Source organism: Pimephales promelas, chromosome 4, assembly GCF_988280905.1.
Source record: "Pimephales promelas chromosome 4, fPimPro1.hap1.1, whole genome shotgun sequence".
Taxonomy (NCBI): domain Eukaryota; kingdom Metazoa; phylum Chordata; class Actinopteri; order Cypriniformes; family Leuciscidae; genus Pimephales; species Pimephales promelas.
This window is the reverse complement of record NC_142772.1, coordinates 21,685,606-21,712,949: the sequence shown is the minus strand read 5'-3', so window position 1 is coordinate 21,712,949 and position 27,344 is coordinate 21,685,606. Positions and strand designations below refer to the sequence as shown.

Genomic DNA, 27,344 nt, shown 5'->3' with positions numbered 1-27,344 from the left:
CAATATGCTGTCCTATGAAATTACAGAAAATACCTAAAATTACAGGAAATTCCTGGCTACTGAGTTGCCGTAAATATAAAATTTTGCTGTAAAATTTACAGTATTCTATCCTGTAAAATTACAGTACCTTGTTGTAGTTATTTTACAATAGCAGTCCTGTATACTGTTTACAGTAAATTTACGGCAACTATTAGCCAGGAATTTCCTGTAAAATTACAAGAAATTTCTAACAGTGTAGATGCACACTTTTTTTAAAGCTGCTTTGATTCTATTGTGAAAAGCGCTTATTCAAATAAATGTGAATTGAAAGTGGACATGACAGTAGCATTGTTCAAAACCTTATATTTAGTCAGTTAATTGATCAAAAACAATATGATGAGGAAACTTTTTGCTTAGTGACTGGAAAGACATATAGGTAAATCATGAGTGTTGCTCTTGATCTGGTTCCTGATTCAGGTTTTGTTGTTTAAATCCATAGGCCTGAGCTGAAAACTGTGACTGAGGATGCTTGACATTGTTGAACATATGACTGAGGGTTACTAGAAGTGAGACTAAACAGATTACCAGTATGATATGCAAACACTACACCACACCCTATATAATTAGTTGAAGGATTATGGATATTATGAATTCTGACAAAACAAATTACATCTTTGGCAAATCTATAGTGTCTGAATACAGGGGAAAACATGTTATGACTTCTTCTGTTCAGTTGTTTCATTATATTATGCAAATGATGTGATCAGGAAGCTATCAACCAGGTATCATGACAAGACGTGAAATTATCACGTTGGTCCACTTTGGAAAACGTGTAGATGTCACGGTTTAACCCTCTCAAACGTGAAACTTACAAGTTTGCGTTAACGCGTTCCCAGTGGAGAGATACCCGGATGTTGACCTATTCTACATGCAATCGCCTCTGCCATAACGACCTATTGGTTTTCATTAAACCGAGAAAAATTGAATTTTGTTTTATTGACGATCACTGAGAAATGTTCTATTATTTAAAATGCAAAAAAAAAAAAAAAAAACATTTATTATTTTCAAGGTGAAAAGGATTCATTTGCCTTGATCCACGCTGAAAAAAAAAAAAAACCCGTCTAAATGTCACGTTTTCAATGAAGTAGCCTAATGAGTAAAATGTCTATTTCCTTAAGCTTGGTAAGATTTAAAACTTTATTTATTTAGTTTTTTCCTTGCACCCCATCTAAAAAGGGTTATTGAATGTTGTTTTATTTGATGTTATTGTTATTGGTAGCCTACGCTGGAAAAATAGACATTTTACTCATTAGGCTACTTCATTAAAAACGTGACATTTATACGTTTTTATTTTCGCCGTGGATCAAGGGGCGAGGCATATTTCCTTTTCAACTTGAAAATAATAAATGTTGTTTTTTGTATTCTGAATAATAATAGAACATTTCTCAGTGATCGTCAATAAAACAAAATTCCATTTTTCTCGGTTTAACCCTTTCACACGTAAGTTTAAAATATTCTAACTGACCCCCCAGCGTGAGTTTTTCAAGGCGACCGTTATTTAGAACTTGCCACTTTAATGTTTCCATGGTGACGCGTCATTGCTTGTCACGTGACACAGCACAACCAGAACAGAGCGCGGAATGAATGATGGTCTGCTTTTATGTCATTTTTCCTTTTTTATTAAAAATATTCAAAAATGTATTAGCTATATCATGAAACACTGATATTCCGATTGTCAAATATGTGCAAATGGATGGGTTTTGTTGTTTAGACATCTTTATAACGATCGCGTTAGTTGAGCTGTATGCACACAATGGGCGGCGCCGTTTTAGTTTCGTTTTCAGTTCAGAGAATCGGATCTGTTGGATTTATAACGTCAATTCATCCACTTCTCACGAAATGGGCTATTTGCACGCATAAGTTCCGCGTTTGACGCAAGGATGCTCGTCCATTTCCGGTTGTGGAGATTTAAGCGGAGGAGAACAGAGGAAAACGGAATTATGGCAGAGTCTTCAATATTTACTGTCCTCCCGTCTTTGAAACGAAACGTGTGCACTGAACGTTCTAATCACACCGGTGTGATCGTACGCTCCAGGGACCAGCCAAGACTGATCACACCGGTGTGATCGTACGCGTGAAAGGGTTAATGAAAACCAATATAGGTCATTATGGCAGAGGTGATGGGGTGTAGAATAGGGGGTAGCCAACGCATTCTCATCCTTTAACGTCATATAGAACGCTATATGCAAAAACGGCGCTATACTACGCACATGGCACCCGTTATCGTTAATATAACACGCGAACCCAAGACGTTATAAATCCTTTAGCGTGAATATGACACGCACACCCTACCCCACACCCAGGGGCGGAGTGGGACCAAAAAATCTACCGGGAAATTTTGTAGACCTCCGGCCCTCATCGCCAGCACGATTTTAATAGCCGATAGCATTTACAGTTTTACTGATTTAAAAGGAACTTTGTTGTACTAGTATGCTAGAGTAAAGTTCATAAATGGTCGTTCTTTCCCATAGTAATTTCTAAAACTATGCTGGGAGGACTCTGTGCCTCTAGGGGGGTTCGGGCCTAAACTTACGTTAAAGGATGAGAATGCGTCAGCTTCACGCTAGGATGAGAACGGGCTGGGGGTAGCCTATCTCTCCACTGGAACGTGTTAACGCAAACGTGTAAGTTTCACGTTTGAGGGGGTTAAACCGTGACATCTACACGTTTTCCAAAGTGGACCAAAGTGATTATTTCACGTCTTGTCGTGATACCGGGTTGAAGCTATTATTGGTCGATATATATGTTTGTCACACTTTGTTTTCTATGAATCTTAGCAGAGTTGAGACAAACCTATCTGTCACATTATCGATCATTAAGAGACAATATTGGACATTGGTGACACAAATTAAATGGCTTTTGACTTTGTAGGGAACTAAAGTTGCTCTTGACAGACATTCCAGGAAGTATAAGACCATCATACTTAGATGGGTTCTGTTCCTCAAACTATACAAACAAACTGTCAGAAACTTACATAGCCTAATAATGAAATGGTGCACATTAATGATACACTGACAGTACTATGAGTCAAAAATAGTCAATAATAATGGTAACACTTTACAATAAGGTTTCATTTGTTAACTACTTCAGTTACAAAACTAGCAATACTTTATCGTAATTTGAACATTTGCTAATGCATTATTAAAACCAAAAGTTTCATTTGTTACCATTAGTCAATGCATTGTGAACTAACAGAAACAAACAAAACAGATTGTATTTTTATTAACTAACATTAACAAAGATATATATATATATATATATATATATATATATATATATGAAGAGTTCAGATGCAAAAGCCTCTAAATGCCATTTGAAATTTTCTTCTTTAATGATGATTTTTATCAAACTCGTATATTTAAGTTCAGTAATTTCACTTAAATAACAATTAATAGGTAATTATCATTGCCATTTAAGTGAAATCACTGAAATTAAATATACAAGCTTGATAAAAATTATCATTCTAGAAGAAAATTTCAAATGGCACTTAGAGGCTTTTGCATCTGAACTCTTCATATATATATATATATATATGTGTGTGTGTGTGTGTGTGTGTGTGTGTATGTATTGCTTGTTGTTAGTTCATTTTAGTTAATACATTAACTAATGGTATAAACGAAACCTTCTTTTAAAGTGTTACCATAAAAGTGTTACCATACCATAACTTGGAAAAGAACCATAATGTTAGCAAGTTTGTGCACACACCTATTCACACATGTTCTGTTTACTCTGTTTAGATTTTAGTTTTCTTGTAAAGTTCCTTATATAATATGTAAGTGCTCTAAGCTCCTGTAAACAAGAACATACCTTTTATGTGTTGGTGCATATTCAAAGACAGAAGCTCTTTCCGATTTTGATCATCCTTTTTTTTCTCTCTTAGGAAGTCATCGGGTGCCATCTTTTATTAACTATTTAAGCAACTTTGCTCTTAAATAAAGACAATTCACTCAGAAAGTCTCCTGACTATACACTGACTGTTCTGGACACTCATGGGGGGAAAGATTTCTGATCCCAGTGAGTCATAAATGTAGCTGCCAGTTGGAGCTCTAGCCTCAAACAACCTGCTAGTATGTGCCTTAAAACCCTAATGTGACTAACTACTCAGCAAAGTGAAAATTACTCACAACCCCAATTTATTCAACCTTATGACTGAACATTCCTCCATAGAACTGTTGCTTTCACTATAAGGAGACGCAGGACAGAAGCTATTTTCTTTATTTCTAACTGATACTGTAAAATGTAGCTACATGTTGGTACTTCAAGCTGCATGTTTGACGGTATAAAGGGAGAATTTTTTCTATATTTTAAAGTTTACTTTAGAGAATGGTAACTTAGTTTGGGGACATTCAGAGATATAGGCTACTCAATCCAAGAAATTATTGATAAAGCAAATTTTGTTTTTTGACATCGTTAATGGTAATCTATTAATAGTTTTATAGTATTTAAATGTAAAAACAATGTGGCATGGCTAATTAATATAGTAAACCAGCTTGTTTGAGCTATTGCTTATGATCTTTTGAAAAGATCTTTTCTTTTCTCACATCTCATGTCACTTCTATTACTGAACCTCTGACAACTCAAAATGCAAGTTGTGTGTGTGTCTGTGAGTGTGGCAAATGTCTTGCCAATCTTTATCATATTTACCATTAGACAACGGTAAAGCATTTAGTTTGAGTGAAACTGAAAATTATATTTGAAAAGTCAGACATTAGGTGACTTTATCTGTAGTCGTCCTGCACGTGTACATTATCACCCTTTTTAAAGCAATTAATCTCGTCTGTCTTCCAGCGTGGATGTGCCTAAGACAGACGAAATTCCAATTAAATTCCCTCTGCGGGTCGGTTTAAACAGACCATTATAAATATGCGAGGTGACTCTCTACCTCACATAACAAAAGCTCTCCCCCTCAAATACAGTCGCTTATCGTTGCTCTTCTCTGCTTGAGAAGACTTCCGCTCGTGTGCTTATTTAGGATTTGTTCTTGTTCGGACATTCGTTGTTGAAACCATAACAAAATCCGATGACAAAAAGTTTAAGCAGATAAAAGTATGGGTGGACGTTTGGTTTCTCGGCAATCTCTGTGGTTTTAAATTACATTGGGATGTAGGATACTTTTTGTGTTGAATGCCTAACTAACTTAACCCCTTGTTTCCTAAACGCCTTGCACTAACAACGTTAAGGATAATAGATCTGGATTTATATGGCTTATTTTAGAAAAAATTGCTTGCTTTTTATGTTATAGTAGGCTCTAGGCCTACATGACTATTTTCAATCATAAACTATAGGCTAACACAACGCAAAACACGGCTGGTTGCAGGACGGTACGCTCTTATCGTTAGTAGCCTAACGTCCGTACCCTACTTTTACAAACAGACAAGCTGCAAGCACATTCACCTCAGAACTTTAGTGCAACGTTTATAGGAGCAGTCAGGTGCAAACGTGCTTAACTATATTGACTATCTCCAATATGTCGAAGAGTTGGTCTCTCCAAAACGAAGAGTGTGAAACTGCCTAAAGTGGAAACTTGCGCGTCATCTTGTGCAGGTGTTGAAGTTATAATAATTACAGAATTTAGTCAAATGAATGATTATATGGCTTTGGAAAGATAATATTTTAATATTGATAACTTCATACTGTAGCTAGATGTGAATGAATATAATAAAATATTTATTCAATTATTTTGTTTATAATAAAGTTACAGCCTACCGCGTAGTCTGCAAGTAAATCCAGACCTATCACGTGATATGCGTGCCGCTTTCAATGCGATTTTACACACTTTTTTCCAGTGTGCATGGTAGCCTAATGAATTTGAAAATTATCAAAAGGGATTAATATTGTTTATTAAATGTTCTATTGCCCCTGATGTGCTAAAAGCAAGATAAATGTTAAACATATTAAAAAAGATAATTTTAAATTCACGTATGGAAGCTGAGTGGTGTGACTATCTTTAAAACGGTTAAGTTCTATTTATGAAGCGATGCTTTTGAGAAAACATGCCAGAGAGATTAAAGTATAGCCTACTTACGTGCACCTGACGTTTTACCTCTGTTTCCTTCTGCTTTTGCTTCTGGATAGTCCTTATAGGCTATCTTTATTAAATATCCCCCCTATGTGTTTGGTAAAAACTACTTTAAGTAGCCTAACACATAGATAAGACACCTATAATGTCATTAAAAAATGTATTTTTAATTAATTATTTTAAGACTTTTATGAATCCTGTCTGTGCTGGTAAATTCCTTCCGTGTGTCTGAGATGGAGCTCCTTAAGGATTTGCTGACAACATACGATACGTGTACTTTAGTGTCATTGTTGTGGTTTGCATGCCTTTTGAGGGAATGTCAGAAGCGCAAGTTAGACTAATTATGGGTCTTGGCTGGTTTTAACTACTAACGGATTTATGATCTTGGTCTATGAGGCCATCCAAGGCAATTAGTACATAAGCTCTAAATAGATGATGGTTTGTGAGCAATAAAGCCATTACCTCCAGCATAAACTGACAGTCTCTCTAACTAAACTCTTACCACAAGCAAACTAGAAAGAAAAACAAAATTCCCCCATTGTGGACAATTACAGTCAACTCAATTTTATAATTAATTCGGAATTTGACAATGCATTTAGTTGTGTGGGCCACTTAAAAATCTATAAGCTTTAAAAAATAATAGGCCTATTTTCCTACCTGTTTTCTTCATCCCCCGTGACGGCCAACGTAATCATCCTATAGGCTATCAACAACCACACTGGCAGTAAGATAATTCGCCTGTTTATGTGCATTGTAAATAAAGAGATGTTAAAGTGTGTGTGAATATGTGTATATATAATCTGCTGGTCAGCTGAACCAAGATGTAAAGTGAATACCAGTTATTACGCCTATAGGCAATATTCAGCTAAATCTTCAAGCATGAAACACATAGGGGGAATGCTGGAGTGATTTTGTGCGAAACATTAACGAGTTCGTCTTAAAATAGCCCATGCAGTAATATTAAGTGGCGTAGTTTAAGATATTTTCTGCAACTCTCCCCACTACCCTTTCCATTAAGAGCGATTAGATGATGTCCATTGAAAGTTGCTGATCCATGGAGAAAATGGCAGTGGATAAAAGGCGATTTCAAGTGACCTTCTCGTCCCTTTCACACCAATCTGAGCCCCCAAATAGTTAGGGATCAAATTGAACAAAAGCCCCCTCCTCTTCTCTTTCAACTCACCACTACTCAAAATGACAAAAACCCACCAGAGAGGCGCGCAACGTGTTTAAAAACTGAGATTACAGAGAGTAAAATATAACCAACTAGAACAAAATGTCTCTCTTAACACATGCAAAGAGTGTTGCATTTTTCAATGCAACACTTACAACGTAGATAACTTTAAAACTATAGCCTACCATAAGCAAATGCTTCCCAAAATGGTTATCACGTTTAAATTATCCGCAATTTTAACTAAAACGCGTTGTGTTAAAACGCGTTACTTGCAATGTAGCGATGCTCTACTTTGATGAAAGTTTTGATATATTGCTTTGTTGATTACTTTTTTATCTGTATTTGTTCAAGTTTATATTTCTGTCATGCATTTTTTTTCTATTAGTATATATGTCTATATATTTAAACCTACATATTCTACTTTTGTATGTAATGATTACTGAAATTATAAAACTGCTCATGAAAGGCCTGGTGTCAAGCAACAGACGATTCAGATTTGTCTTTAGTAGCTTACAATCGATGCAGTCATTATGATACACAAGCAATTCAGTTTTAAGGGAAGTATTTGATCTGTATGGAGAGGTAAAAACTACAAACCGAACTCTTTATAGTGTGATTTGGGTTCAGATGTTTACTGTAAAAACTGTAAATGTAAGTAAACAAAAACATATATACAATTTATTCTGATTTCAATGGGACTTTGGATAAAAGTAACTTCATAGATGTCTGAAGTTTTATCCGTGCGGTGTCCTTAGAGTTTATAGCATCTAACCCGCGCGTATTTACATTCGTGCTCCCTTGGTAGGAGGTCCACCATTCGTGGGATTTTATTACCCGAGCAGCTCTTAGGGTCCATGCATTAGATTAGACTAAACCGTATATGTTGTTTATTGCTGTTTTGAAAGAGTTTGCACGGTCATTAAGAAATATAACACTATAATACAAATTATATGAGGTGCATGTGAAACGATTAATTATCAGCATCATTATTTATTATTAATATTCTCATCATCATCATCATCATCATCATCATCACCACACATCAAAACATTAGGCTACATCATGAAGACGCATCTCTTCCACCATCGTTGATTTCAATATATAACATAACTTAGTCATATGATTATCTAATTTTATTTTATTATTTTATAATCATAATTATCCTTTATATTATCATTTGAAATATTGTAACTAACTTACTGAACATTGTTTTGCACTTTTTACTTACATTCTATCGATAAAACGTGCAATACAAACTCATGACTAACAAAAGCTTTTGATGGGTACAAGGCCTAATTCTATTTTTCTTTATAAATAGGCACGCACACACACATTTAGATATATATGGGATCACACACACACACACACACACACACACACACACACACACATATATATATATATATATATATATATATATATATATATATATATATATATATATATATATATATATGAAGAGTTCAGATGCAAAAGCCTCTAAATGCCATTTGAAATTTTCTTCTTTAATGATGATTTTTATCAAACTTGTATATTTAAGTTCAGTAATTTCTCTTAAATAACAATTAATAGGTAATTATCATTGCAATTTAAGTGAAATCACTGAACTTAAATATACAAGCTTGATAAAAATGATCATTCTAGAAGAAAATTTCAAATGGCACTTAGAGGCTTTTGCATCTGAACTCTTCATATATATATAATGATCCCAAAAATACGTAAGATTTACATAGTGAAATGTGCTCTCTCTCTTTAATTGTGTCATAATTGCCTTTAATTATGTTGATAACACATTTGATGAAAGTCATGAGAGAAAAAAAATCCTTCAAGGCAGATATATAGGCTACCTTTTCTTCAATAAGTTTTTTTTTTTTTTGCTTCTCAAAATGGTTTAATTTTTTATGAACACGCGTCAGCCCTATATACTTTATTCTGAACATGTCTATCGTATAATCGTCCTTTTAATCCGTTGACATTATCACTTAGACAAACAGACTGCTATCGATCTTCCCATTACGAGATCATACAAGACGAATAACACAGGTGAAAAGGCGTTTCTTAAAGTCAAACGTTTAGTCATGTTCAGCGTTACTACAACGTTAGAGTTTTTTGTTGTTGTTGTTTTGTTTTGTTTTGTTTATAAGAGTATAGGCTAGTGCAAGTGATCGATAGAATTCTGTCCACCGATCTCCCGTGGTCTGTATCCGCATTACTTTCACATGACAGTCTCGTAATTTGATGAGTATTTGAGGTTTTAGTTTGATACAAGTTTACGTATACATTGCGATATATTTATAAGAATTTCACCCCCCCCCCCCCCCCCCCCAAAAAAAAAAAAAAAAAATCGGGGATTGCATAAATTGATCAAATTACTTACCTTTCAAATATGGACCAAACTGAGAAACCGCCGATCCCAAAGTATGATACCCACTAGTCGCTGGGCGCTCGCCCTTTGAATGTCCAAGTGTCCACTTTACCATTTCTTCAATACTGTTTTCATGCGTGCCTTGTGTTCCCATTCGCTGTCCCTCTCCCTCTCTCCCCTCTCGCTCTCTTCCCTGTCTGTGGAGTAAAACCTTGATGGTACACTTAAAGAAGTTTCTCTTTGTTCCTTTTAATCTTATTCGTTTCACCTTTGCAAAGAACAGAGGACAGCAGCGTGCGTTTCTGCGGATCGGTGTGAGAAGAGACGGAGGAAGCTCCGCGGTCGAGTTGAAAATAGGCTACCTATTTGTAAGGGTTTCGTAAATGGACGGATGTCGGTGTTTCTCACCTCTTAACTTCTTTCGCACAGTTTTGGACTGTTGATGCAGAGTTCATATATAGCAGAGTTCTGGTAAAATAGTTTGTCATGATACAAGTTACCAAGAGATTTAATTAACTAATAGCTTGCTTAGTTTGCTTTTTAACGTCTCGGTTATGTCAACTGGCAATGACCAAAATTGTTTCTACGTAAAACGAATTATTTCTAAGCACAGACATTGCTAAATAAAACAGGCTTAATGATTATCAAGTTGCACTATAATGATCAAAGTAAGACTTTGAAATCAGCATATAGCCAAAGTGTCATAAATACATCAATAAAATTAAAATCTGATATGTTCATCCCACTGCGTAATTTGTCTCTGAACTACATTTAGGAACATGCAAAAAAAAAAAAAAAAAAAAATGACAATAAATTACTCATTTTTATGTCGCTGTAATTGTCTACTGTACGCTAGATGGCAGCCCGATCCAGACATTATAAGCTTGTACAGCGCAGCCTTCGGCATTCATGCACAAAAAGCCAGTCTCCATGCGCATTATAATCTACAAAAAAACTTCCATCGTTGATAATCTGTTAAAACACACTGAACGATGGATTTTTATACTTTCCAATATAATAATAGTCTGATTCCTCTTTTGTGCCCTGGCTGGCTTGATCTGTTTCCTATCACTGGTAAAGCATTCCATTATACTGTTATCTTTCTAGTCAAACTATAGTCATTACGAGTCCCAATACGGTTTTTTTTTCTTCATTTATTTATTTGATCGTTTTACTGAGATATGCTTAAGTGACGCGTCAAAATCTGCTTTATACATTGATACTCAGTTTCCAATAGGTATTGTTCTGTCAAATTACGTAAAATGTCAATGGGACCTTCATAGTTCAAATCTGGATGTTACCATGGGTATTTTTTTGTAATTAAGACTACAGCTTTGAACACAATACTTTCAACTTTATGAGGCTCGCACCAGTTCTCTCTGCCTCAAATGCATTTGTTTATATTTCACGTGCGCGTATAGTTCGCTTATTGCTTTCATCCCGCTTTTAGCCGCTTCTTTCTGGGGTTTCTTCCTCTTTTTGTGACAATAGACGGTCCATTCTAATCGGGTTTCAAAGTAAATAGCCGCGCAGGGGCGAGCGCAATGTAAATTGTGCTTGTCAGAGCCCTCAGTCGTAGGTAGCGAGGAGCGAGGACTCTAACCAATGGAGTGAAGGAGGCTTGGCTAACCTTAGCCTCCCATTTTCTCTCTCCCCCCCGATGCAGGGTTCTGACCAGTCAGTCGCCTTTGATTATCAGTTGCCAGCAGCCCCTCTCTTGGCTCCTTGACACGAGCACCATATAAGGCGCAGCGATCTCCATAGAAACGTGTCAGTTTCAATAGTAGTGTCAAAGTTCACTATATACAGACATTCGCGCAGATCTCCGTTTCGGAAACATTGCTCCGCTGGTACTCCCGTTAAAACGCATTCTTTTTTGAGTCTCTGCTCCTTACATATTCCATTAGTTGTTTTTTTTTTCTTCTTCTTTTTATCGTTGCTCTGTTCCGACTGGAGAGGTGAAACTACATATGCACTCGGGCGACGTTGTTTTTTTTTTCTTTCGTCGGACCAGATGAGCTTTATTCATGAACATAGATAGAGAAATCCGTTCTTCAGTGTTTCCTCCTCTTCAACCGCGAAGACGGAGAGAGGAGCAAGGAAGGAAAAAGAGGGGAATTTATTTTGCACAGCACTTTGGATCTCCGGTCCACCAGAAAGCTATTATTTTTGCTTCAACGTGAAGAATTTTTATTGCGGTATTTTTTAAGAAAACTGATTTTCTTTTTTTATTGCGTCTGGGATCGCTTTCTCTATACACGATTGGGTTCCCGAATGGCTGTCTGCAATTTACCTTGGAACTGGCCTCCCGACAATTGCATATCCTGATCGGGTGCCTTTCTATCGACTGCGGTATTTTGAATGTATTGATCATTTTCTGCTTCTACTTTTTTTCCTTATGAGATTGAGTGCTCCGATTTGAATTCGCGCTGCCGTTCGTTCAAGACTTCCCTTTTCCCTGCTCCGATATCCGAGCGACCAGTTCGCTTGAAAGCACTTTTCGGGCCCGAGATATGGCAATGGTAGTTAGCGTATGGCGAGATCCGCAGGAAGACGTGGCCGGAGGACCTCCGAGCGGCCCCAATCCAGCAGCTCAGCCGGCGAGGGAGCAACAGCAGGCGGCGTCAGCGGCACCACACACTCCGCAGACTCCCAGTCAGCCAGGACCCCCGTCCACACCAGGGACAGCTGGCGACAAGGGCAGCCAGAATTCTGGACAGAGTCAGCAGCATATAGAATGTGTTGTTTGCGGGGACAAATCGAGCGGCAAGCACTATGGTCAATTCACCTGCGAAGGATGCAAAAGTTTCTTCAAGAGGAGTGTCCGAAGGAACTTAACATATACATGTCGTGCCAACAGGAACTGTCCTATTGATCAGCACCATCGTAATCAGTGCCAATATTGTCGGCTGAAGAAATGTTTAAAAGTGGGCATGCGGCGGGAAGGTGAATATATTTTTCTAAACGCAACACTATTGCTACACACATGTTTATTGTTCAGAGCCAGTTACGTAAAGCTCGCACATACAAACGCTAAATAAATTCGCTTTGATTGCTTACTAAAGAGTGTCAGAGGGCGCGTAGCCTACAAGCAGTAGTAAATCCGCTCGCATTGGCAAGAGCAGCATGCATCTAACACAAGTGATATTGTTCACATAGATAGGTAAGCATCATATGCACCCTTTCAACTCAGCCAATTACATGATTTATTAAAGTCACATATGAACACTGTATAGGCTATGTGTAAGAGAGAGAGAGAGAGAGAGAGAGAGAGAGAAGGATAAAGTGTGTGTGTGTGTGTGTGTGTGTGTGTGTGTGTGTGTGTGTGTGTGGTTGCGTGCGCGCGTGCGTGCTGAAAGACTGCACAAGCCTACCGAAAAACTACTTCACAGTTCACACACTAACCACTTCTTGTACACATAAATGAAACAAGGGGCTATAGTTTTATCTTTGAAAATAAGATGTGCATCTGTTTTTACGCCGTAGCTTAGAGTAAGCGTTTAGAGGCCTGTCTGTCCCCTCTCAGCCTAAGCTGTATGCGAACAATGGCCTTTGCAAGTCTACTCTTAATAACTGAGCGGAACGAAACTGCTATTAAGGACCTCAAAATTGTCTTAAAATAAGAAATAGTTCAACGTAAGATAATGCCTATATATATGCTTTTCGTTGTTACAATGATAAAAACAAAGTCTTCGATTGTGTGCTCGATTGTGGATACCAAAATAAATCCTTTTGAGAGTTAGTATCTTAAACATTAAATTGCCTGTAAACGTATTACTATACACAAATCTATATTTCAGGCAAAGTAATATTGGAGTGTGTATTTGTAACAAGAAAGATGCTAGTAGTAGTTGAGATTTAAGCTCGATCCTCGTCCACAGTGTTTACAACATGCAAATCAAACAAAAACATAAACAATTGTAGTGTGTACGTGTGTGTGAAGACAAAAAAGAGAGAAAATGCTAGAGAGTGTTTGTATGTCTTCATAGAAGTCCATAAACAAAGCTAAACATCGCCGCCTAATAATAGGTTATGAACTCAAGGACCATTTGAAATTATTTTATTCTTTTTTTTCCCCCGAAACGCAGTGCCAAACAGTTTGTAATTTAGTTGTATTTTCGTAGATGTTAAACAGCCTTCCAGACTACCCATGCACTCGAAGTAAAGCTTCCACATGATGTTTCACAGTTTTAGATGTACATTTCCTCTCCCTTTCTTTCTTTTTGTCAGCGGTTCAGCGAGGAAGAATGCCTCCAACCCAACCGAACCCGGGCCAGTACGCGCTAACGAACGGGGATCCTCTGAATGGTCATTGCTATCTCTCCGGATACATCTCGTTACTACTTCGGGCAGAGCCTTATCCCACGTCTCGCTATGGCAGCCAGTGCATGCAGCCCAACAATATTATGGGGATCGAGAACATCTGTGAGCTTGCGGCTCGTCTGCTCTTCAGTGCTGTGGAATGGGCGAGGAACATCCCTTTCTTTCCAGACCTGCAGATCACCGACCAGGTGTCCCTGCTCAGACTGACATGGAGCGAGTTATTTGTGCTAAACGCGGCTCAGTGCTCCATGCCCCTACATGTGGCCCCACTGCTTGCCGCTGCCGGCCTGCACGCCTCGCCTATGTCGGCGGATCGCGTCGTCGCCTTCATGGATCACATTCGTATCTTCCAGGAACAAGTCGAGAAGCTCAAAGCTCTGCACGTAGATTCTGCAGAATACAGCTGCATTAAGGCAATAGTGCTCTTCACATCAGGTGAGTGTGTGAGACGAGGCCTACTTACAGACATAAGGGGGCAATGCAATACGGGTTGGCAAAGCTTCGGCATCGAAGCTTCACTAGTGGGCCTCAAGCTGGCTTTGTGCTGTAAAAATGTATTTAGCGCCCAAGTGACCTATTTCAAATGTATTTAAAATGCATTCACAATATTTAATATTTAATGCAATACAAAGTAGCTATCATATAGGCCTAGTAGTCAACCGATAATATTATTTTGCAATAGTGGAGACTGACAATAAAGCATAAATTAAATGAATGAGCTTGAATTTGCATTTCTGATTAAATCTATGTTTTTGGAAAATATTTAGGCCAATATTTGGTCAATCAAGTGTAGATCTCATTGCGAATATCTCTCCTAAATATGCTCAACCACTGTTTACAGTTGTACACGATGTCACAGTGTATATACACAAATACTGTTCGCCCTCTGTTGAGAAAAGGTTGCTATTATTAACAATTGCTTTTAAGCTAGGGTAATATTTAAAAATTATATTTATTCTCGCAGAAATATCCGCCAGAATTGTGTTAGTCAAATTAATGATCGGTTAATTAGCCAAATAGTAAACAAACGATAAAAAAAACACCTATATCAATTTTACCAAACCATTGATCGACACCAACTTGCCCTCACACCTCTAGCATCGTAAAATATGTTTTTAATGTATTAGTATTTTTTTTTCCGAGCAACAAACGATAATAACACTCTTCAAGTTTCCGCGCACTGTTGTTTCTGATATTATAACAGCGTAATTGTATATTGTGTGCGTATTTTTGTCTTAATTATTGTGATTTGATCTTCGTATGCTAAAATGTAAATGAAATGTCAAGTATAATATCAACTTTAATATTTTTTAGCAGTTTGAAATACAATACAAGTCAATATAGCTACTCTATGCCTTTAAACGTCTTTGATGTGCATGGCAGCCTTACACACACACACACACACACACACACACACACACACACACACACACACACACACATATATATATATATATATATATATACTGTATATACTGTATATATATATATATATATATATATATATATATATATATATATATATATTTAAACGTGTCTGAAAGAGACTATAGCTTACTGTGATGTTCTGTAGTGTAGCCATAAAATGTGTAGTCTGTTTCCCTTAAGGTGAAAATAAAATGAGGCGTTCAAGTTAGTTGAAGTAGGCCACGGTTCGGTTTACACTTTGTGTATTGCCTTCATTTTCAGAAATATCCGTTAGTGTCGATTAGCATATGTAAAGCATGTCAAAAATGTGGGAAAAAACACATTTGTAGATGTTTTGAACATCTAATCTTTGCCACCGAAATTTAACGTTATAGGTTATTTGTTTCTCAATGACGTCAGTCTCACACAGAACGTCCTTTGCAATTCTTAACAATGAATTACAAAGCACTCGGATATTTGGGTCTGGACTGGGTAATGTTTCAGAACAACTTCTAGACACTTCGGTAAATCAGGTTTTCCTTATCCGGAAAACTTGAAAGTAATACGTTTCGATAATAATTAGTTGGCTATATCTTCAGATTTTTTACCAGACCGTGGTGCAGATTGCTCCATAACATTTTGAACAAATAGTCATATGTTACACGTGATGGATTAACAATTCATAATGCGCCCCTTGGTTTTGTGTCTTCGCGAGTTTTTTTTTTTCTTATTATGTGTTTATCGTTAAGTAAACTATTAACAAAAGCATTCCTGCATATACGAAACACAATATTGTAGGCTATTTTGCTGAATTGTCTGTTTTTATAGCAGTGCTTTCTGCACATGCTGGCTGTAGCGGAAAGTGGCCCATGAGGTCACATTACTGAGAGATTTTAGCAAGGACTTAGCACAGTTCAAGAGTTCAGAAGGTTATTATTTGACCGCAGTGTGTTCTCGTCCAGTCCAATTAAGATCAGTCGCCGAGGCACGCACACAACGCCATTACACTTTAAGTCGTAAATTCAACAAGACGTAAACCCTTATTTTGAATAGGCCTATCTTCAACAGAGCCGCCATATTAGAATGCTAACAAAATGCGTATTGGCCTGGCGATAGTGTTCAAGAAAAAGGACGTTTGGCGCAGAACTGATTCTAGTAGTCCCAGTGTTTGAGCTATGTGTGTAGGCTACTTCATTGGCGTTTATTGCAAACATGTTTGACGTAATGTCATTAATTGACATACAATGTTGACTCAGGGTATTTTTTTCTGTAAAATACATGTTCTTTTCGTAAATTTAGGCGATTGTGTCCTCAGGCAAGTCCACGGTGATAAATGTGATTGCTTCCAGTGGCCTTGCCTGCTCATTCAAACTCCCAGCAGAGGCAACTGATGGCACAGGGATTCGCACGAGAAATGACTCGGTAGCATCTGGAAAGCAATTAGGTTATAATTCGGTTATTACCATGCCAAATTCTCTTTCAAATATGTGGCTGGATATTTCCATGTTTGACGCCTTCTCCATCCTCTTCAGTCAAGCTTATGCACCCTCGTCCTTACGAACACTTTGTTTAGTCTGATTTGTGAGCGCGCATGTGGTATGTCCCCTACAACGCAGGGAATACGTTCTGTTACTCTTGAGGGATTGCGCAGTCGTATTGTTTATTTATATTACAGGCAGCCTCATACGCTGCGTGATGCATGATGTTGGGCTCGTGTTTGTTCATCTCACTTTGTCAACAACACGTAATGCTGATGCTGAATGATAACCTGGGCCTTTTTCTGTGCTGTGTTTTGTCTACTCAGACGCTTGCGGCCTGTCAGATGCTGCACACATCGAGAGCCTGCAAGAGAAGTCTCAGTGCGCCCTGGAGGAGTACGTGAGGAGCCAGTACCCGAACCAGCCCAGTCGCTTTGGCAAGCTTTTGCTGCGACTGCCTTCTCTCCGCACTGTCTCTTCGTCAGTAATTGAACAGCTGTTCTTCGTTCGCTTGGTAGGTAAAACTCCCATTGAAACCCTCATCAGGGATATGTTATTATCCGGGAGCAGCTTCAACTGGCCCTACATGTCCATTCAATGATCCGAATGAGCGAGTGAGACAAAAAAGACTAAAGGACCAAAATTCTGCAAGCCCTTTCAAGAAGACTATATATGTAGGACCTAATTTCTGACCACTTAGGAAGACACTCTTTTTTGTCTTCTGGGACCGAAATGGAATATGTAATGTACAAAGATTAAAGAACTGGACGTACTCCCGTGCAAATCCATCGCCGTCATCAAGAACACTCTCCATTTTGTAAAATACTAGTCTTTATTTTCATTTTATTTTGTTTTTGTTTTTCTTTTGTAAAGAACAAAATACGTACAATTAAAATGAAGAACATCATATGCGCAGTAAATGAGCAAGACTTAGCGGGAAAGAAATTTCCAAGCAATTATAAGAAATGTCCTGTGTCTATGTATCTCTGTTTTGTATTTTTTCTGGTTCTAAACCAGTTTTTTTCTGTGATTCTATACTAATGATTTTTGATATAACCTTTTGCTTCTTATAATGAGTGCGATATATGTTGTTGAAGATATGTTCTCCAAGAATTAAAATTGAAGTGAGAATTTAAAAATAAAGAAAAACATTAGACAAATAAGACACAGTCTAATCGCAATGACAATTTCACTGATGGTTGAACCTTCCCCCCACTTGATGCTATGGACATGCAACTTCGGCAAAATCTGACCTCATGGACATTTTGAAGGAGAGGACACCGGTGAAACTTTTTCTTGGTCGAATGTGTGTGCGAGTGTGTGTGTTGAGTCAATCATCAGTCAGAGATAAAAGACATGAAAAGTCAAAAGCACTTTTAATATATCATTTTCAAATACATTTTGTTTGTTTCGTCTTGATATTTCCGCTATTTCTTTTTTATTGGATGTTGCCTTTCATTTTTTTGCTCAATCCATGATATGCCTGTGCAGAAGGGTCGCGTGAAGTTGTGTGATGGTGACTATACTATTAAAAAGGAAATAGGCAACACTTGTCTCGCTCTCAGCAAATTCAATGTTCTTCGTGCTATTAATGAGCTTTTGGGGTGTGCTTTTACATGCATGCATATTTTTGTTTGGTAAGGAAGGCCAAAAAGCACAGGTTTGTTTCATCTAAACGTTTTAATACGCTGGCCAGTATGTTGACACAAAAATTTAACCCCGCCAAGAAGAGTTTTGAAATACTGTAAAACCTCTACTACATATGTTACAAATGCAAACAATCGAATACTTTTGGTGGCATATTTATTCTCTGTGCGGGTTTTGGTGAGCACGTGCGTTTTATAGCATATATGATCTGGAGTCAGCATCGTGAGCAGAATAAAATTTCTGTGACGTAGCTACAGACTGGTTCAAAGATCTATGCCTGTTTCAGCGCATTAATGTTTAATATTTTTCCCAGGCAACTGAAATGCTTGCTCATAGTCAAAGGGAAGATATACAGTAATGCCTTCCCTCTAATAAGGCAACAAGGGTTTATTCTTCTATCACCACAGTTTTGAGAAGTGGAGAGAAAGAGAAAACAAATCCATCTAAACTAAGCAGACTATTATTACTTTGATGTGATTGCGAACGGATCTGTGTAAGGACAGATGTTTTCTCAAGGAACGCAGCAGCAGTTGTATGTGATCAATCTAAGATATGTAATGCCGCATGTAAGCCGGTCGATATGAGCACTAAATGTGATCTATTGTACCGAGATAGAGAGAAATGCATGTGCAGCCTCGTATGATTGGTTGAAACCATGAAAGGAAATCACTTGATACTCATGCATGATTATCCTAATACATTTCACGTATGATGTGACAACGTACAATGACAATAACTTTCGCTGACCACAATGTCACTGAAAACGTTACTGAGCACAGCTCTTTGAATTCAAGTTCGTTATTGTTTCACATAAAGAGAAAATGACCGAATCACAGAAATAATATGCGGGGTTGCTCTAATTATTCGTGATCCATACTTTTCAGTAAACCTACCAGGTCATACTGGCGTAGCTTTTCATTTAAATAATAATTTAGCTTATCGCCTTTAAAAGTTATGTGTGGTTCAACATTCAAAGCGACTGCAAGAAACCACATTTGCAAAATATTAAGCATTATTTATATTCAATATGTAGGCTATTCGATGGGGAAAATCAGCGTTAATTTCATGAAATAATCTGTAGAATACAATTTTTAAGGGACTGTTAGCTTGTTGGTGATGAAGTTAACGATCATGTGTAGTCTATGTTAACTTTTGGGTATAGTCTTACCAGACCAATACATTAGCGCTGTAAAAATAATTTCCATCAGAAAAAAAAGTCAAACGCAAGCGTGACCATATATATTTGTGACTATGGAGTGTAATTGAGCATGGGTTAAATTAAATATGGTCAAGTTAGGCTATTGGTTAGGAAGATGCAAGTTAGGAAGATGCAATGCACGGGGGTATTCTATTGAGGACAAGTAGAGACTTCTGGAAACCAAACATGTTTCACAATAGGAATTTGTACCGGTATATAGTCAATGTGTTGTCAATTTTTAAATCAAAGTCAGTAGGACTTAAATTACCTAAATATGGCAAAAAATGCAACTGTGCTCTTGTTTTTTTTTATTTTTTATTTTTTTTTTATGTAGATATATATAATGCTTCGACTAGTGTTGACCATCGCATTGAGCTGCAATTTAAAACACTTTCATGTTCAGCATTAATGAGCTCAAAATCCCTGAAGATTTTTCCCTCTATTTCACGGGAAATAGCAGAATGAAAGGAACACAATCTATTGAGATTTACATTTGTTGGACTTGAGGCTATATAAAGCAATAGTTGCTAAGGACCGAATTCGTGCCATGTGTTCCTAATTAACAAAGCAAAAATTATCCATAAAATAACATGAATCATATACAACAAGAAAGGGGGTATTATAGTCTCTGTATGAGGTGCATGTCAGCCTATGCTACTAACTTTCGTTACTTGTTCTCTAATGCGTACATTTTAAATGCACATGTTCTCATAATTGTCAGTCAGTGGTTTCAGTCAATTTCTTCACTTAGATTTAAAGTGGGTTAGGAGGTTAGCATGGCAGTTTTACCTCACTAAAAAAACTACCAAATGACTGAGACATACAGTTTTCCTACAGAAAATAAATAGTCTTTGCGGGCATGGAATGCAACTGCTGTTAGCTTAGTCACGCTTGACTGAGGTACGAGTGTTTATCTGACACATTTAGGATATTCGGACATAATTTATGTGTTTTTTTTTAATGTTGTCAGTGTGCAAGAAAAGAACAGATACATAAAAAAGTAGTTAGACAGTTGTTACTTCGATTTGGGCCTTTGGTCACAAAATAGGGTTTCTTTGCTTAAGCTTGTTAATGTGACTTCGTAAGATTATCTATCTATCTATCTATCTATTTATCTATCTATCTATCTATCTATCTATCTATCTATCTATCTATCTATCTATCTATCTATCTATCTATCTATCTATCTATCTATCTATCTATCTATCTATCTATCTATCTATCTATCTATCTATCTATCTTATTTGCATGCAGTCTTCCCTCTATTCATCAATATGCACGTATAGCCTATGCAACGTGTTGATAAATAGTGTTAAATTAATTTGGAAGGTAATTTGGGGGAAGTTTTTGTTTGAAAAATGTTTGAAATTCGTCCATTTTGCACTTTAATTACACAAATTGCCTGTTTACATTGTGCCACAGGGGCCATATGCAGGCTATGACGCTACATTTCTGTTAACATTCTCAATGATCACTGCATAATTCTACGTCCACAGAGCTCCCAGCAAGCTTAAGCCGTGGATCAAATCCAACACAACAGGATATAAAATATCCCCAGTTGTGAACGTAACATAAGGCGACGCCTGTGCTTGCATGTGTGTGCGTGCGTGCGTGACTTAGTTGAACCGTAGAGTTGTGTCGTAGGTGTGTTCTACTTCGAGACGAGTGTGTGTGTTTGTGTGTGTGTGTGTGTGTGTGTGTGTGTGTGTGTGTGTGTGTGTGTGTGTGTGTGTGTGTGTGTGTGTGTGTGGTCGGGCCTGGTGTGAGGTAAAGGGAGGCGAGAAAGCACAGATCGCTGTGTAAGCGATCCCTTTGTGTTGATTTAGGTAGACGTTTGCTGTATATAACGTTCAAGGCTGATAATATCATTGCCTCGCCAGATAAATAAAGCTTTGGCCAAACCATCGGGTCAGCTATCGATCCCTTCGGCGTACAGAGAGAAAGGGAATGAGACGGCACAGGGACAGAAAAAGAGGGGGGTCTCTTATTAGCATTCCATAGCCATGACCGACCACTGACAACTAAAAGAGATATCTAGCTCAACGCCATACATCTCTCTGCATACTTTGCATTGGATAGCCTAATAAAGTTCACTTGGCTTGCTAGTGACAGCAATGAGGATGAAGAAAATAAAATCACATCGTTTAAAATATTTATTATATAATTATGAATGCAAATAATTTGTGAAAACACTTGATTCGAAAATACCACCCTTTTCAAATAAAAATTATTTTTTTAGATGGGGCAATTCAATTTATAAAACAAGCTAATTGTTTAAAAATATGTTTTACACTAGCAAAGCAAAGTATAAGCAAAGTAGCCTTTTTTTTTTTTTCAAAGGATACGCATGCAAAAATATCTATTTACAGTTTTTATAACACTGGGAACTTTTCCACAAGGGAATTGTTGCAAGTTAAAAAACAAATAAAAAACAAAATTAAAAACGCGATCAAATCTTGTCCAACAATGTCAGCTTTTTATTATTTAGTTTAGTTTTCTCCAAACGTTTTTTTTTTTTTCACTCCCACCCATCGTCCAGTCTTTATCTTTCTTTGTTGTTTTAAAATATGCATGTCTCTCCGGAATGCTAGTCACGGGTCCAAACTTTGCGTCCAACCTCCCACATGAAATGATCCCCCTTAAAGGGGGCTCAATATGTCTCAATCTGCACTCCGGTTCACTCAAAGCATTTGGGTACAGGGGACAGACTCTAGAAAAAAAAAAAAGAATAAATTAAACGACAAGTCACCGAAGAGCGACTTTATCAACACGTCTTGACGAAGAGTGGAGACATCGACAGCAAGATTTTGAAGAATTGCGCAGATGTCCACTAAAAAGTAAGAAAATTTGTTTTCATTTCGTCCCCCTTAAACGCGCGCGCGTGTGTCTGTTGGGGCTCCCGGATGCGCGCGCCTGTGGAAGAGTGTGCGTGAACGCGCGTTGTGGTAGAATAGCTCAATAGAGATGGAGAGCGAGAGCGGAGTTGGAGGGAGGGAGCTCTGTGGGAAAGCAAGAAACTAGAGGATGTCTCGACGTGCGTGTATGTATGACTCCGACTGTCATTAACAACAAATCAATCAACACGTGGCATTTAAACTCCAAAGTGCCAGCTTTCCGTGTTTGTCTGTGTGCTGAAGAAATAAATCATTGCCCGGAAAAGGGAGCTTTGGGAAACGGAAAGTTTGCTTTGAAAGGGAAACGTGAAAAAGAGGTAATCTAGTGGAGGCGACGCAGACGTAGTTTTAACTGCGACATATTAAATACACTTTCGGTCTTATTTTTAACAAGCGGGTTGACGCTGAGTGATTAGCTACGATATTCGGCAGCAATTAATGTCAAACTTAGCGTCTCGGATAGCCTACGATGAAGAGACGTTTATTAATATTCTTACAATCACCGATAGGCTAGGCTACTCCATCGGGAAGAAATTTAAATCATGCTTTTGTTACCGATATATAAAAATACGCCTTTCATAGATAGACAGAGGACAGTTTTCTTCATTCAATTTTCCCTTCAGGAACTGTAAACATGCTGACGTCAGATTATCGTGAGATCTTCAAGACAAAGCGCATGTAATTAGTGCATTTATTTAGGGATGCAAATATGTTTCCATAGACAAGCACATTTTCTGATCCTTACCACATGGGCAGTAAAGAAATGTCGTTGCTACATACCTGATAACGTCCTGGCTTTTCAGCAATATTATTTACTGCCCGTTTTATAATACACAACAGATGGTTTGCGCCTGTGCTAGCGCAGCCAGCGACACTCCCAATTTTACTCAGCAGCATTTTGTTGCAGTTGCGTTTAATACTTGGACTAAATTAACAATGACCCACTTTTCATATACAGACAGCTTCATCTATTCGATATAGCATACATATTATTCACATGTCAATATATACACATACACACAAATATGTAGCCTAATTGTTGAGATCATGAACAAATATGTCAAATATCACATATACATATCTATCTATCTATCTATCTATCTATCTATATATCTATCTATCTATCTATCTATCTATCTATCTATCTATCTATCTATCTATCTATCTATCTATCTACATTTCATTTTTTATAAACACAACATAAAACAAATAAGCATTTTAGTCACTAATTCATAGCAGGCGGCCTGACAGGCTTGGTGAATTATGTTGTGGTTAATATTGCCCTAATTTCGTTTTTATTTGCCTAATTTCTCAGCATGAGTTCTATTTTCTTTCATAATAAATGACTGAACCGTTTTGTCGAGGGATATTTTTCATCCCAGTTATATAGACCGGGTCTTGACAGAGGCATTATCTCTCTTGCTCCAGTGTTGGTCCCTGCCACGGCTCTCTGATCCCACGCCTTTCCTCCTTTATGCTGCCTGTCTTGCCTTTAGTTGTCGCAATTTGTGCGTTTGATAAATACATACGCATTCCCCCACTTCCAACAACACGCGAAAACGTTTCTGTATAGTGGCTAAACTGCTTCAAAAATAACGTGAACATAAAGTAGGGTATTTTAACAGAGAGAGTGTGTATGTGTGTGTGTGTATATATATATATATATATATATATATATATATATATATATATATATATATATATATATAATAGAAAAAAACAGTTAGATGTTTTTTTAAGTTTTTTAAGTTTTTTTTTTTTTTTACAACACGTAAATATTTAAAAGGCCTTTATTTGTTAGTGAAGACGTTTTTTTTTATGGATAAGTCACAAAGCCAGTTTTCTCGTGCGCTCAAAAATGTGTGCGCGCGCTCACGTGTGATTGTCTGAGTATGTCTAAAGGTGGGGGTCGTCTGAGGATTCGAGGAAGGGAGAGAGAGAGAGAGAAGGTGGGCTCGTCCGTTCTTTTAGAATGACCTGGCTCCACAATCAACCAATTTATGGTATTAATCAGAATGTGGTGTGATGTTCCCTCGATTAGAGACGAAATGTGTTGCCCAAGCTTTTCTTTCCCTTCCTTGTGTTTAATCAGAACGCAAGGAGGTCTCAACCGTTACCAAAGGCACTCCCGAATATCCCATCCGCTGAATATCTCTGTGCGGTATTTCTCCCTGAAATTCAAACCCCTGCCCCCCCACGTCCAAATTCATTTGCATTCATTGATGATATCAATAAAGAATAGCAGGGATCCTATTTGGTTGTGGCAGGGCTGGGGGAAGGTGGCTTATTTGGTCAAAACTGGACAGAGAGGACGAAGACCCTGAGGTCAGTTGACCATTCAGTGCTCGGTGGAGGGAGGCGGAGGGGTCTGGAGAGGCTTATTTGAGAGCAGGCGTGTTTGTAGCCAGGCAATGAAAAGGAGTCAACCACAAAGCTCGTCATACTTCAAATACACCCCATCACGTCTTCTATCTTATACCTCTCAACGGCAAAATCGGAGGAGAGGAGGCTATAGCCTTTAAGAGGGTAATTCTTCCAAGGTTGCTTTAGTTTTTACCACCGTAATCATGCACGGGGAGCTGAAATGATCACACAACTACCAAAATCTTAAATTCTTAAAAGACAAAGGCATACTAAAATGTACAAATGAGATTTGGAAACAATTTGTCAGTGTATCTCCATCTTTTTATTTTAGCGCAGCTGTGCATTTTGTTTCTCTGGTTGCGCAAATTCGTATAAGTCCTATATTTGATTATAAAACGGGGATCTCAACTACTACATATTAAACAAATAGCATATGGCAAGAGAGATTGTGCGTGGCTAAATGTGGAAATGTTGTATGAGGCCGGTTGTCAAACGGCTCATTGGACGAGCTACGGCCAATCCGCATGTGGACCTTTTAATCATTTCAAGCTGGATGACGAGGCCCGCATGTCCTAAATTCGTAAAGAAAATATTGCATAGGCCCTAAATGTTCCTTTTTATACAGGCCTATATAATATTTCCTTCATATTTACATGAGATATAAAGAGGCAAATTATGGTTGGGAAACCATGCAATTGTGCAGAGAAAAAAATGATGCAGGCAGAGTAGGCCTATTAGTAAATAAGGAAATAAAAAGTTTTATATCACTGATAGGAAAATTAATGACTACAATCTTAATAATGAAAACGTTTTCAAATCATGACGTGAACACCTTGCAGGTGAGCTTGGTCGTCTCTGTAGATATTAGCATATAGTCCTGAAATATTCGCTTTGAACACTGAGTGTTTAAGTTCCCATTCCAAAAGAGACGTGAACTTTTCAGGTTAAAGGCAACTTTTGGATAACTCTTACTTAACCTTTTCTCCTTGCAGCTAACTTTGTGAAACTTCCACTTAATGTAAAGATGTACAGATTGGCAACATGTTGGGATCAGAATATACAAGCCTCCACTACGGCACAATAATCCTCCGTGCTTTCGTTCATTCAGACAGGTTCACCATGAAGGGTAGCAGAGTTCGCTTGTGTAGATCAACTTTTCAAATATAATGCAGGGTTCAAAGTCACCATATTCTAAAGCGAATCAAATCCTGCTCTTATGGTAATAATTGAAGATAATACACGACTTTCTCTGTTCCAAAATGATCATTATAACCATTAATTAGCTTTATTATTGCTAAAGATACATGGACAATAGTTCGACCAAGGATTGTTTGATATCGTTTAGACAATTCTCTCTGGTTTGTATTCGGATTCCTGTGAGGTCTGAGGATGGCGGCTTTGTTGGTGCTCTGACGTTCTCATGCCTTGCAAAGGGTTCTGTCAGAGCTGTTTGTTTCTCGCTTTATTTGCTAGATGGCGCTCTGTGTTCTGGGACCCTCAGTTAGAGGAACAAACGGTCCACAGTTTATTCTTTCCCCGTTTTCCATTGTTCATCCATACTCAGTTTTAAAGCTTCTTTTGCAGTTAATTTGTAAATGCAATTAGAGTTGTGGCTGTTTTCGAATATTTGGTGGTTTTACTGTATTTTATGATGTTATATCACATATGATAAATTATGCTGCTTTGGGATTTGATTATTTAATTGCGATAGACTATGAAATTCTTTATAGAATTATTAAAACTGTTTATAATACATTTATCAAAATGTCTGTTTCTGTAAATCATAAAATGCGCACCATGTATTCATTATTTTTTAGCTAATCTACGCATCTAGGAATACATTTTAAGTTGTATCCAACTCACTCAGTAATATTTCAATGGACTGCAGAGTCAATAAATTTAAAACAAGATGATATCATTTCGAATAGGGTTCTAAAATGTGTTTTAAACCCTTTAAGTCTCGGTAGATTTTCTTCACGCTCACACACACAAAAAACGCACCTATAATTTTATATTATTACATTTTAACAGACAGATATAAGTAGATTTTATTCATATTTTCACGCAAAACCTCTTCTGTTAAGAAGATATATTGCAGCACTTAGACTTTCTCTAAATAGTGGATTGTCCATATTTGACGTTGATGAATGTGCCCACGATTTGAAGAACATTTAAAGATGTCGTTTAAATGTTATACCAGATTGCTCAGCGGTCGATGAGAAGCACCAGTCCGACAGGATTCACCAAAATTACATATACAATATCAAAATAAAAAGAGATTATTGTACCCCTCTTTCTATTTCGCATGGCAAGGATAATATGATAGAAATATATTGGTTCAGTTTTCTGTTTTGTTTTATATCACGTGTAAATGCCGCTGTTAAGGACATAATTTATGTTATTAATATTTCTGCTTACATGTTATTCACTTCAACA

At 37.4% G+C, this 27,344-nt stretch overlaps 1 protein-coding gene and 1 long non-coding RNA gene across 3 annotated transcripts in view; one reads left to right on the top strand and one right to left on the bottom strand.

Annotated features, from left to right (window-relative positions):
• Window positions 1-11,159, bottom strand: part of LOC120478164 (uncharacterized) — a 110,759-nt gene extending 99,600 nt beyond the window's left edge. For both annotated transcript variants that reach the window (XR_016168293.1, XR_016168294.1), the window contains exon 1: window positions 9,610-11,159. This is a non-coding gene — a long non-coding RNA (uncharacterized LOC120478164). The remainder of the gene's footprint in view (window positions 1-9,609) is intronic.
• A 264-nt stretch (window positions 11,160-11,423) lies between these two features.
• Window positions 11,424-18,354, top strand: nr2f1a (nuclear receptor subfamily 2, group F, member 1a). Its single transcript, XM_039662082.2, has 3 exons — window positions 11,424-12,543; window positions 13,828-14,355; window positions 17,132-18,354. Exons 1-3 carry the CDS (start codon window positions 12,111-12,113, stop codon window positions 17,404-17,406), a joined length of 1,236 nt encoding a protein of 411 aa, XP_039518016.1. The 5' UTR covers window positions 11,424-12,110; the 3' UTR covers window positions 17,407-18,354.
• Window positions 18,355-27,344: the final 8,990 nt, after the last annotated feature.

Coding starts and splice junctions, on each gene's coding strand:
- nr2f1a (XM_039662082.2), top strand. CDS start 12,111: ATGGCAATGGTAGTTAGCGTATGGCGAGATCCGCAGGAAGACGTGGCC. Junction 12,544..13,827: donor AGTGGGCATGCGGCGGGAAG/GTGAATATATTT, acceptor TCTTTTTGTCAG/CGGTTCAGCGAGGAAGAATG. Junction 14,356..17,131: donor AATAGTGCTCTTCACATCAG/GTGAGTGTGTGA, acceptor TTGTCTACTCAG/ACGCTTGCGGCCTGTCAGAT.